Raw genomic sequence first — 13439 nt, forward strand, 5'->3', positions numbered from 1 at the left:
GGGACAGGCCTAGTGTAGTCCGACTGTTTCTCTATGGTATGCATTGCCAGCCATGTTTTGCTGGGAGTCAAATTAGCAGTATTGAGTAGAGAGTGATAAAGTGATCCAGAGGAGGTAAAGTAGGAAATTAAAAAGACTGCAATGCGCACCAACAGACCTGTTCTTTTGCTTGGATTTCTGTTCAGGTTAATTCAGCATCCAAGTCTCTTCATTGTAAGACTGTGATGAAATCTCAGCGTATCACTTAGCAAACCCTGCATCTGAGCTGTAAAACACCAAGGGCTGCTTTCACAGATGCAAACTAGCACTAGTCATGGACTACCATTGGTAATTCAGGTACAGCAGCCCTAGTCTAATGCTAATAGGTCTGTGAAAACAGCTATGAATGTGCTACAACTACCTGCCTTGGGCAAACATTTCAGTTTATAAAGTGTTGCACAGAACATATGCTAGTCTATATACAGGATGTTGGAAGTTGTACTGCCATTGGAAAACTAGATTTATTAAATAAATAATAAAAATACCAACAAACGGTCTAACCTGACCATTCTAAACCTGCCCTAAACAGAACATTTCCCTATGATCTTTTTTCTTTTCTATAACAGGATACACATATTTTACCACAGAAATATGCTTTCTCTCAATATATTTGCTAGGATTTGCACAAAGGAACAAAAAGGACTCAAACTCAAATTGGTTGGACAATATCATCTTATGTAAAATGGCTTCTGTAGATCACACGTGTAATTCAAACAGGAGGCATACTTGTGTAAATCATCATATTTTTAATAGAGTAATTTCATACACAAATACTTGATTCACTGAAAAGGTGTTTTTTTTTGTTTTGTTTTTCCAATTCAGGGATAAAGTCAAACTGTGCTATAAGCTGTAAAGCATGCAAAATGTAAGACATATTTGAGATGTTGTCACAGGGGATAGGGTAATGAAAGACCATGTTAAGAGCCATGACACAAACAGGACATAACTGCATCCCTCATCATCATCCCAAATTTGTCATTTAACGTGTTTCATACAAGCAACTAGTTTATCACATTTTAACATGGTAAAAACTGGCATCTACATGTTTCACTCTACACCACTGAACTTTATATAAAAAAAAAAAGTCAAAATGTTATTTAAAATAATAAATACACCAATAATAAGCACATATAATTCCATTAAGACCGTTGATAATACAACATGCATATTGTATATTGGCCTTTCATTCATTTGAAAGAAGCACAAACTGTACCTGAAGTTATGCTACATACAATTTTGCTGTCATTGTTTGTAACTTTAAATTCATACAAAAGCCATATTAATTTTACATTGTCTCCATTCAGAACATCTAGGCCTACTTGTATAGAGTTATTAAATTAATTCTTAGTCTGATACGAGTATTTCTTCAAGAAAAGGGTACACCTGTTTTCCAGTTTATATAGGCTATAAAACGCATTCAAATACTTTTCTAAAAAGAAATTTTCCATCATGTGCTCCAATTATGTTAAATATTTTAGGATGATTTTCTGCAATATAATTTGTATTTATTATTTACAATTAAAATAAATAATAATCATCATCATCACTCAAGGTCAGTAACTTCAGAATTATGATACCAAATACAGTAGATTGCTATATTAGGTCATTACAAAAAAAGCATTCTAGGCACTAGATTAAATGTGCATTGGTTACTACAATACTTTGAAATGCAATCTGATTATTGACTTGCACCTGAGATAAAAACCTGAGACATTCCCGTAAATCTGAAAAAAAATCATCATCTTCATTTAAAATAATATTGACTTCATTACATGGTCCCAATTAAGGACAGTGCCAGAGAATGCTTTTATGCAGAAGTAAATCAATAATGAACTCAATGCCTCAGATAATATCTTGTACTTATCCATATTTGAAAGAACTGGAGAAAAAAAAAGAATTTAACTGAAATTATAATAAATCCTGTGATCATTAAACTATGTACAATAAACTCTCAGTGAAAAACTGAAATCATTGAAATTGACATTGTGATTAGAAGAAAAAGTTGCATCTCTTTATTTTTCCACACATAGGTCCAAGAGACTCATGACACACTGCCCCTTGATCTTTCCTTTGAGTTTCCAGGATTAAACTTTTAAACAGACTTTATAAAAAGCACCAAACAGATATATTGGATGAATAGAGTAACGTGTCTCTGCCTCAGTGCATGTTTAGTTACTATGGTGCTCACCAGAGTAAAACAGCCTGTGGGAAGCATAAGGCGTAGTCACACTCCCATATCGTACAAAAATCCTCCTAAGACACCGTTTGGCAGCTCAATGAAAACTGCCCGTTAAGGCTTTTGAATATACCCTCGGAGTCTTTCCTGTAAATGGCACAGTTACATTCGTAGAACTTCATGTCACAATTTCAGTTTTGATAAATTTGCTTTGCTACACAGGAGACCCATTGAATATCAAAACATGCCTTTGCCAGATTGAAGGTGCCTTCTCAAACAGTGTGTCAGTCAAATCATGTTTTAGCCCAGATTAAGATCACAAAAGCAGTTTCCAATCTGAGCCGCAGGGCGGCAAAAACCGGGCTCAGCGCTGGCTGCGCGTCATCACCACGTAGACCAGCCCCAGCAGCAGGATTCCCCGGAGCCCCACCACAGCGATGACCAGCAGGATCATCACGGACATCAGGGGCTCGATGACCTGGGCACCCATGTTCCAGCGTGGGAAGCCGAGGTTCACCAGCAACTGGTTCATATCTGCGAAGGCTGACCTCCCAGGAGCCCTGGGGGCAGCGGGGCCATTTTGTGCAGGAGCTCCTCCCGCAGTGTGGCGCACGAATCCCTGAGGAGTTCAATAAGCACACCTTACCTTCAAGAGCGCCAGGGTCTTGGCAGAAATAGAGGAGTTCACATACAGTAACCTACATGTTCCTGGCATGTAGGTTCTTTCACTATGGACAGAACTTATATATTCTTTCCATATGAAATAATTTAGTTTAACCAGAAGCCTTAAAAACACAAGAAAATGAAAATGCAGAAGGGTAGTTGTAGCGCAAACCATATAATCAATTACCCCACCCCAGTAAACTTTCCCCCCTGCCAAATTGCTTGTTTTACACTGGCAGGGTTAGCGTATTTTTTGAGTCAAGCAAGGTTTCATTTCAGAGAAGTCCAGAAAGTGCATAGCACCATCTTGTGGCCACATTTATGTATGTCTTAAACACATATTACACATATGAAGACAATGGCACAGCATTGCAGAGGCTTAATACTATTATGTCATATACAGCTCTGTAAAAAATTAAGAGACCACTCCAAGGTCAGAAATCAATGTTAAGTAGTCTCAATTTTTTCCAGAGCTATATATATGTATGCTTAATACTGTTATGTCTTATATATAAACACACACTATTTAAATAAACAGTCAATGGCACATTCAGCATAATAAAACATAAAGAAAATGTAATCGATGAATGATTATAATTAGATTTACTTAAGTTGTAAGCAGCATAGTAATCAATTGCCCGGTATATGCCTGGCCTATGTCTTATTACTCTTTCTGTAATAGTACAGTCTTGTAATGTCTTCTTTCAATGTTTTTCTTTATGCTTTTATTACAATGTAAGAAAGTAAAGATCACAAGAAATTATGTTTCAGCACAGAACCACGGTGGAGTGCCTTAATGGCTGCATCTTAGGCTGCCATAGGATGGGTGACAAGGGAATGCGATTATACTGGAATGAATATTCATGTTTATTATGTATAAAATGTACCTGACAACTTTATCCTGGGTGACTTGCAAGGCTTACAAAAAGCATAACATAAAAAATACAACACTACAGCAAGTGCAGTTGTGTGATCTGCTGTGGGATGGAAATATGCGAGATCCCTTGCTCGGGACACATGCATCTTGTTCCTGACCCGAGCATGCTTACCCGACGAGGCACATTATTGAGTTCCTCCCGGCGGTTGGGGGGCTTGCGGACCCGGGGGTCGTCGTCCTGCACAATCTCTCCGTTCGCCAAAATACGGACCATCCTCAGGCTCGGGTTAATGCCCAGTCAGCAGTGAATCACACAACACCGGCACTATTACAGCATCAGAAAAACACTCAGTTACAAGTAGTAATAGAATACAAATCAGGACATATGATCATTAGTGGGTGTCACGGTGGTCGCGTCCCTTGTAGCGCAGACGCTCGCAGACCTGCACAACTCCGCCGCTCCCATTGGTGGAGCAGCGCATACCCGTGCAGAACTGCGCATCTGAGCGCCACCTGACACGTTAATAGTTTGAAAACAATCCATTAGGTTTAACCTGGGTGTGATGGATAACTGGTGGTGTTTATGATCCTACTGCATTTACATGTATTATTTTATTTGATGTTGTGTTGTGTTGTTTGTTTTTCCACCAATTTACCTTTGCATAGGCAAGATTTATTTATTCTCAGGGATCAAAATACCATTGTACAAAAAACAAACGTAGCATGTGTGGCATTGGTAGGTTTCCAGGTAAACAGAATAAAAAAAAATATATATATATATATATATATATATATATATATATATATATATATATATATATATATATATATTTCATGCTATATATTGCATATTCATGCAAGTCACTACTGCATCATCATCATCATCATCATCATCAAAAACCGTGGAGCCTAATTATATCTGGACACGGGCGAATGGTGTGGTCAAAAACACGGAAAACAACAACACAACAAAGTTAAAAGAGTGGAACAAAAGCTGTGTCTGCCTCTGAGATGTTACCTAGCTTTACGGGACACTACCACGCCATTGAATAAACATGTAATACTTCAAACAAAACGTGGATATGTATGTATACACGGCTTCATACCTCGGCTCTACCGATACCCGTCTTTCTTTTCTTGCGAATCCCACGTCACCTCTCTTTACGACACTCCCCACCGCTTTACAGCACCCGCAAGTCACATGGTCATTGTGTTTTGAATGGGAGGCAAGTTGCGTGTAGTGAGTGAAATGTATAGATAAATAATGTATTATAAATGCATTCAGTAATATATGCAACTTTGTTTCCGTTTATCTAGAACAGGGACCGGAGTTTAGGAGAATCACGTTAAGGTTGTTTGCGCAAAGATCAACTACTTAAATCTCGGATGTACAAGAAAGTAAATGAAAGTTGACTACGTTTAAGATACGTACAACTGCAAGGCAAAGTTGGCTGCAAAATAAAGATATTGTACCCAATACAACTCAAATAAACTTAAATAAAGGTACACAATACTATAGCAACCTTCCTCCAGTAAGTGTGGACTTGTTTCGTGTCCCTAACATTTACAAATTCTAGGAAGATGCATCGTAACCTTATTTTTAATGTATTGGTTATTAGTTTATTGAATGTGTTAAGTTTAGTTGCTCATTAATATTGTGATTATTCATTTAACAATGACATTTTGGGGGGCACAACTAAAGGTATAACTATTATTATAACTAATAGTATAACTATTGTGGAAATTATTTTACAGGCCTGTTCAATGTATAAGTACATTCCCTTGTGTAGTACAATATTAGTGAAAATGAATAAGAAGATGAAAAATAATATATTGGTTTTAGTAATAGTGACTTATTGTATAGGTGCACAATAAGGCACACTAGAGGGACCTAATGCTTTCATCTTGTGCAATAGTTAGCACAATTAAATGTTTGTATTCATATGTGGTAATCTGTTTTTCCTTGAGATCTCTTTTTTAAAAATCTCTTTTTCTATAGATACATAACTGAATGTATTGTTACATATATTCACTGTAGTACAAAAATGTAACTGGATGCATTGTACTATATATATATATATATACAGTGAGGGAAAAAAGTATTTGATCCCCTGCTGATTTTGTACATTTGCCCACTGACAAAGAAATGATCAGGCTATAATTTTAATGGTAGGTGTATTTTAACAGTGAGAGACAGAATAACAATAAAAAAATCCAGAAAAACGCATTTCAAAAAAGTTATACATTGATTTGCATGTTAATGAGGGAAATAAGTATTTGATCGCCTATCAATCGGCAAGATTTCTGGCTCCCAGGTGTCTTTTATACAGGTAACAAGCTGAGATTAGGAGCACTCTCTTAAAGGAAGTGCTCCTAATCTCAGCTCGTTACCTGTATAAAAGACACCTGTCCACAGAAGCAATCAATCAATCAGATTCCAAACTCTCCACCATGGCCAAGACCAAAGAGCTGTCCAAGGATGTCAGGGACAAGATTGTAGACCTACACAAGGCTGGAATGGGCTACAAGACCATCGCCAAGCAGCTTGGTGAGAAGGTGACAACAGTTGGTGCGATTATTCGCAAATGGAAGAAACACAAAATAACTGTCAGTCTCCCTCGGTCTGGGGCTCCATGCAAGATCTCACCTCGTGGAGTTTCAATGATCATGAGAACGGTGAGGAATCAGCCCAGAACTACACGGGAGGATCTTGTTAATGATCTCAAGGCAGCTGGGACCATAGTCACCAAGAAAACAATTTGTAACACACTACACCGTGAAGGAATGAAATCCTGCAGCGCCCGCAAGGCCCCCCTGCTCAAGAAAGCACATGTACAGGCCCGTCTGAAGTTTGCCAATGAACATCTGAATGATTCAGAGGAGTGTTGTGGTCAGATGAGACCAAAATCGAGCTCTTTGGCATCAACTCAACTCGCCGTGTTTGGAGGAGGAGGAATGACCCCAAGAACACCATCCCCACCGTCAAACATGGAGGTGGAAACATTATGCTTTGGGGGTGTTTTTCTGCTAAGGGGACAGGACAACAGCACCGCATCAAAGGGACGATGGACGGAGCCATGTACCGTCAAATCTTGGGTGAGAACCTCCTTCCCTCAGCCAGGGCATTGAAAATGGGTCGTGGATGGGTATTCCAGCATGACAATGACCCAAAACACACAGCCAAGGCAACAAAGGAGTGGCTCAAGAAGAAGCACATTAAGGTCCTGGAGTGGCCTAGCCAGCCTCCAGACCTTAATCCCATAGAAAATCTGTGGAGGGAGCTGAAGGTTCGAGTTGCCAAACGTCGGCCTCGAAACCTTAATGACTTGGAGAGGATCTGCAAAGAGGAGTGGGACAAAATCCCTCCTGAGATGTGTGCAAACCTGGTGGCCAACTACAAGAAACGTCTGACCTCTGTGATTGCCAACAAGGGTTTTGCCACCAAGTACTAAGTCGAAGGGGTCAAATACTTATTTCCCTCATTAACATGCAAATCAATGTATAACTTTTTTGAAATGCGTTTTTCTGGATTGTTTTGTTGTTATTCTGTCTCTCACTGTTAAAATACACCTACCATTAAAATTATAGACTGATCATTTCTTTGTCAGTGGGCAAACGTACAAAATCAGCAGGGGATCAAATATTTTTTTCCCTCACTGTATGTGTGTGTGTGTGTGTGTGTGTGTGTGTGTGTGTGTGTATATATATATATATATATATATATATATATATATATATATATATATTATATAAACACACATACACACACACACACACATATATATATATATATATATATATATATATATATATATAGGTTTTGCTAGGACAAATCAAAGGACAGATCCTCCAGGACCATAGTTGAAATACAAAATATCCCAAATATGAATATGCCAAGTAATGTGAAAATGATATATTGCTCAGAACAGTTTTCCAACTGCAAGTTTCAGACATTGTTTTGTTCAAATGTCTGTGAGATTGTTATATTCCAGTTTACAAACAGTATAAGGAAGTATACATAAAACATCTTTAAACACGTGCAGGTATTTACAGGCTGTTAAATAATTATTTGGGTGAGTCGCAGTAAACACAGCATCATTCTTTATATCAACACAGGTGGTCTGCACTTCAGGTCAGTCAAGCACCAATCACTCACAAATGCATGTAGCGTATGTTAAAAAAACATGTACCTTGTGTACATCTGTAGGTGTTTAAGTATAGATTTTCAAATTTCTTTGAAGTATTCAATATATTTCAGTTTTGTTTTGTAAACTTCAAAGTGATTATTTTTAGATAGTTATCTTTTAAAATATAATTATATCATGTCAATCAAAATGTTTGATTAAACATTTTCAAACTGAGAGCTTAGTCAGAAAAAATACAATAAAAAATGTGAGCGTTTGGGAGACAGTTACTTTACCAGTGAGTGCCACAATGGTAAGTACTTTTCTATTCCAAAGCTGAATCTTTTGTAATGCAAGATAATAGAAAAAATATCACTGTGTGAAAAGGAGTGAGTAGGAGATTTGTGTGGCATTATCCCAGCCAAACAATGCCCTGCGCCAGGGACAATAATAAAGCTGGGTGAGGTGTGTGGAATCACTTCTAGCAGGGAAGGACAGGGAAATACGGCTCTGAGCCTGTGTGTGCGTGTCAAAGGCATAGTGCAGTGCATCCTGATACAGACAGTACAGAACACCACAGCTGAGAAAGTAGAGCCCATACTGGGATCTCTGGAGACCTGTCTTCCAATACGAGTCCTTGAGGGGAAGCAACTCCACAGGGTCTAATCGGATCATAACCAGTTCGTCCTCCAAAATAGCTCCAAAGTGGGTGGAAGGGTAGGCTGCCCAGAGTCCAGCTTCATCTGCACCCAGAGTGACATCATTATGACCCTGCCAGTCCACACCGGACCCCGACCTTGTGGGGATGGAGAGGTCATGCAGTTGAGTCCAAGCAGCCAGAGCTCGCTGGGCCAGGCTGTAGCGGATCAGGGTTTGAGTGAATGCCTTGAGGTAGTAGAAGGAGCCATTGTAGACAGTGTGTCCTGTACCCGAGTAGCTGCATGGTAACGAATGATGTGGGGAGGAGGGATTGTCTTGGAGAAAAGAAGAGATTAAACATAATTAGTTTCCTCCACCACTCATTTGTGTTTATTAGTGTTTGTTTAAAGTAATACTATTAAAGCCATAACTCTTGTCACCTTGTCTCAGAGCTTTGAGGTCCTTGAACTCCAAGAGGATGCTGCCAAAAATCCTATCTGCCACATAGATGGTCCCATCTGGGAATATAGGGTCACTAAACCAAGCTCCTTCCTTGCTCCCAAAATGAGCCACAATCTGGGGGAACTCCACTGAAATCAACGTTCCTGAGCAGTTATTCTTATGCACTGAAATAGATAAGAGAAACACAAAGGGAGATAATTACATATACAATGGATTAATTAATAAACAAAACCATTTTTTTACATTAATACATTTTAAGGTCTATACAAACAGGGCAATAAATTAGTTAATATCTCACCTCCATTGGAAAACTCCTGCTGGACCAAAGGTGGACTTTTGTTGTATGCTGTTGTCTTTACCCTATCGTACGGAGTTGGGAAGGGGGTAGTGAAACTCTCCACATGTTTCACTCCATGGATGGAAATATCTTGTATGTGCTCCCCCTGTTTCAGTGAAATAAAATATATTCAAATATAGCCTTCAAACAGAGGATGGATATGGAAACACAACATAAATACATGTAAAATGTACATAGGTGGACTTAATATACTCCAACCTTCATGAGAGACATCTTATCCATAGTGTTTTTACTTAATTCGATAAAGAACCAGTGTTCAGAGACTGTTTGTGATTGATTTCGATGTTTTTGGATTGTCTTTGTTGTATCAAGTGTTTTCCTTTTGAGACTTCTCTCACCTTCTGGTTGCCATGATGCATACTGTGGGACTCCTGACTCACATTGGTGAGTTGGTTAGGATGTGTCATGGTAGCATTGACGATTTGGCTGTGATGAGTCTCTGTGCTTGGATTGGTATTGTTGTCTACCAGAGGTAAAGAGTTCTGGTGACTAATTACATTGTTGTGCACGTCCCCAGTGTGGTCAGTGATATCTTTACTCGGCTGTGTTGCAACAGTGTGCCTCAGATGGCCATTGAGTTTGTAGACCTCGCGAGACAGGGACCTAATTGCCTCGCTGAAATTCTGGTAGAGCAGTGCATTGTGAAGGAGAGAGCCTTGCAGCTTCTTCAACAGCGACTTGTCCACTACCTCGTTGGTCTGGAGAACCTTAGAGAGAAAAACACTAAAGCTTTATGGAGAAAGGGCTCTCAAAAAAGTGTATGTCAATCACACACAGATACACAAAGGCAAGCAGAACCACAAAGCAGGAGAGGCAAACCCATTCAAATAGATACATATACTGTTAATTGGCAATACCTGATCCAGTGTCTTGATATGGGTGATCACTCTGTTAGTGTTGGAACTAAGTCGCCGGATATCTGAGTTTTCCAGAGCCTGCTGAAGAATCTTCACTGTGGATTGAATCTGTTACAGGTATACAGGAGAAGATGAGAAATAGAGCACTTGATAATGACCAATTTATATCTCGGGTTAAAATAATAATACACATTACAATTAACCATTTACTATTACAGAGCTGTTAAATCTGCTGCCTGTTTTTCAGCTTATGTTTTGCTGCATTGATGCAACTTCATAAGACCAACTATGGTAATCAGTAGTAGATATTGCTTTAACTGATGTTGCTCTAAACAAATGGGGCTTGTATGTTGATTATTTCTGACGTATCTTACACACAACTTATAACTCCGTCTCTGTAAAGGGGTTTCAATTTAAGAATTATACACTTGCTTAGAAACAACAGGGATAGTTTATATTGATGTATACCTTGGTGATGTCTGGGATTTTGTTTCGCAGCCTGTCCAACTTCAGTTCATTCTCACAGGGGCTGTAGCCTGTGATCTCACAGTGACACTTGCACTTTGAACCCCAAGAGGGCAGCGGCTGTATCAGAGAGGGGTTGTGTTTCCATTCGCCCTGCTCAGTACCCAGCATGCACTGCTCCAAGGATGGCCGCCTCAGTAAACATCTACAACCACACTGGCCCTCATTGGTACCATGGGGTTTGGATTTCAGTGCAGACTAGAGCACAGAGAAATAAAGATGTATAGCAATTAAACACATTATTATAATTATTACTAAACTTTTATATATCTTTTTACATACTTATTTAATAACCACCCAAAAATATGCAACACTTGCTCAGTCATAAATGTAAAATAAAACTGATATATTGCATTTTAATAGATGACACATTTCAGCTGAGTGCTTGTTCTTCATAAGTCATTATCTTAATGTCTGCTTCTTAATTTGATCATTTTTCTATAAATGTCCTTACCGGTTTAGCAGTAGAGGTGTCTAGTGTCAGAGCCAGCAGTGAGAGTGTTGCCACACACAGGGATACTTGCATTGTCACTTGCCGAGATCAAGGAGCAGCAAAACTCTAGGAGCTTGTTCACCAAAATAAAAATAGTCCAGAACCTTCTTCCTTTCCCAGATTTATCCAATCAAAGTGGTCCACTTGGCACGTTTTTTCATGTAAAGCTTTCAATTAGAGAGAAGCCCACAGTGTGTTGATTGATTACAACTGAATATATAAATACATGTAGTCCTTTCAGTAGATGCCTTGACAAAAATCTCTTCAGTGTCATAAATCTTACAGCCTTGCTGGTATTAGTAATTAAATATCAGAAATTTAAAATAATATTACACATGGGAAGCAAAAGTACAGTAAAAAAATAAATAAATAAAATGTCCCATTTAAAATTGTGTTGCTTTCAGTCTGACTCACAAAGAAAAGTAGCTATTCCAGGAACAGGTCTCTGTCGTAAACATTTCTTCTGTAAAATATGTCATCTACAGTCTTTTAGCCAAGACATTGGTTAATCATCTGCACCCAAACAAAGCATGCCAATTATCACAATTAAATGTAATTAAGCTCTTTGTGTATCAGAAAACCACATTTTTGATGTAATTACCTACAGTGATGATCAGAAATTAGAAACAATATTAGGGAAAAGATTTGTAATTACAAGTCTTCTTTGCAGGTGATGACATGCTTTCCACTTACATCTTAATGCTTAAACAATAACATATTAAATAACAACAGACCAATTACTGTGAGCTTTGGAAATGTGATATGCCTCTGTAGGCAAGAGTTTTATGTTTTGTTGTTGTACCCCCGAAATGTCTGAATTCAGTGTCTAAGCAAATTTTGGTAATGTGAAAATCCAAAGCAATATTTACACATTTATTCAATCAGTTTTTGGTTGTACTGTGATAATAATCTAAACAATGTTTTATCAGAAGTACACTTTAAATATGAAAGTATGTTTTAAAACATGTAGGCTACAGAAACAAATGAAACAAAATAAAAGTTTTTTTTTTACATTATTTTTAAAATGCAGCAGCCAGAAATAATTCATTAATACTACAAATATTAAATTTCACATACCCCTTCACAGGCAAACATATAAGACATTTACAATCTCAAAGTTAGAAAAAAAGCAATCCAAATGCTCCCAGTCTTCATTTCCAAATATACAACTGCTACTGTAGTTTAAGACATCACCCAGGTGCAAAAAACAGGTGATATGGGATATTTCTGAGACATTGTTCCTTCCCGACTCTAAATGTTGTGGTCGTATATATCCAGGGAATAAAACACAGATTTTTCACAGACGGTCTTAAAGTTTATGATGCCTGCTACCAGATTTAATCACTTAGTATCTGTTAGTGAAAATGAGTCACAGAGGAAACGAGACAGCCTCCCATTTGAAGACATTTGAGAACCCCCTCCTACACACACACACACACAGATGCAGACACACTTTTAGTCACACTTACACAGCAACAAAGTTACACATAATAGCATGAGTAAAACACTTAACACTCATACAATTACAGAACGCCTATCGTGACCATTTTACTCACGCAGTCTCTAGACCCATTGTTTTTTAAGGACCTCAACAAGCTGCTACTTGGGAGATCTTAATGAATCAACATCATATCATGGTTAGGTCATTTGCATACATTTCCCTGACAAGGCAATCAGATATATTACTATTCTCAGTTTTAATATCGGTTTGCATGTCATGTCAGTTGTTCTGTTGCTTGAACTATTTGGGTTGAGGTTGTCAGCTCATCAGAGGAATGAGGTGAATAATTCAATCATATTTCCTATATTGTCCTATATCACTTTTAAAAAGATCACTTCATTAAAAACATTTGTCTAATCCTGCTATTCTAGAATGAATGGGAATTCTAGAATCTAGGGATACATATTTTCATCCATTAGAAACAAAAAGGACCAGGTAAAATAATAACACTGAATTCCAGCCACTCTCGTAACGTTGTGCAATGGTAAACATCTGACAGTGGTGTCATTGTCAGATTCTTTACATAAGTGGTTCACTGGTAATAACACAGGAAGTTCAATGCACTGAACTGATGGAAAGATAACAATATAGACCGGGTCAAAATGAGAGAAGACCTTTGGGTCAGCCTTGATCAGCTAGCTATTAGTTACTGAATAGTAATATCCACTATTTCAATTCTCCTGGAGAAATTAACTGAAAATTCAAACTTGCTTCTTTGACTGATC

At 38.1% G+C, this 13439-nt stretch overlaps 2 protein-coding genes across 2 annotated transcripts; both read right to left on the reverse strand.

The window, feature by feature from the left end:
• Positions 1-765: 765 nt before the first annotated feature.
• Positions 766-4952, reverse strand: LOC136715930 (protein FAM241B). Its single transcript, XM_066693344.1, has 3 exons — positions 4862-4952; positions 3928-4080; positions 766-2834 (listed from the first exon to the last, which is right to left on the reverse strand). Exons 2-3 carry the CDS (start codon positions 4027-4029, stop codon positions 2580-2582), a joined length of 357 nt encoding a protein of 118 aa, XP_066549441.1. The 5' UTR covers positions 4030-4080; positions 4862-4952; the 3' UTR covers positions 766-2579.
• Positions 4953-7655: 2703 nt separating this feature from the next.
• On the reverse strand, positions 7656-12606 carry LOC136716097 (olfactomedin-like protein 2A). The gene is made up of 7 exons (XM_066693588.1): positions 11175-12606; positions 10664-10918; positions 10196-10303; positions 9677-10045; positions 9279-9423; positions 8959-9144; positions 7656-8853 (listed from the first exon to the last, which is right to left on the reverse strand). The coding sequence occupies exons 1-7, from the start codon at positions 11244-11246 to the stop codon at positions 8252-8254; spliced, it is 1737 nt and encodes a 578-aa protein (XP_066549685.1). The 5' UTR covers positions 11247-12606; the 3' UTR covers positions 7656-8251.
• Positions 12607-13439: the final 833 nt, after the last annotated feature.

This window comes from Amia ocellicauda, chromosome 20 (genome assembly GCF_036373705.1).
Source record: "Amia ocellicauda isolate fAmiCal2 chromosome 20, fAmiCal2.hap1, whole genome shotgun sequence".
Classification (NCBI taxonomy): Eukaryota; Metazoa; Chordata; class Actinopteri; order Amiiformes; family Amiidae; genus Amia; species Amia ocellicauda.

Bases quoted from the DNA above. Each gene is read 5' to 3' on its own strand.
- LOC136715930 (XM_066693344.1), bottom strand. From the start codon at position 4,029: ATGGTCCGTATTTTGGCGAACGGAGAGATTGTGCAGGACGACGACCCC. The intron at 2,835-3,927 runs GTAAGCATGCTC...TGAACTCCTCAG, and splicing joins TCAATAATGTGCCTCGTCGG to GGATTCGTGCGCCACACTGC.
- LOC136716097 (XM_066693588.1), bottom strand. From the start codon at position 11,246: ATGCAAGTATCCCTGTGTGTGGCAACACTCTCACTGCTGGCTCTGACA. The intron at 9,424-9,676 runs GTGAGAGAAGTC...TCACTGAAACAG, and splicing joins TGCATCATGGCAACCAGAAG to GGGGAGCACATACAAGATAT. The intron at 9,145-9,278 runs GTGAGATATTAA...TATCTATTTCAG, and splicing joins GCAGGAGTTTTCCAATGGAG to TGCATAAGAATAACTGCTCA.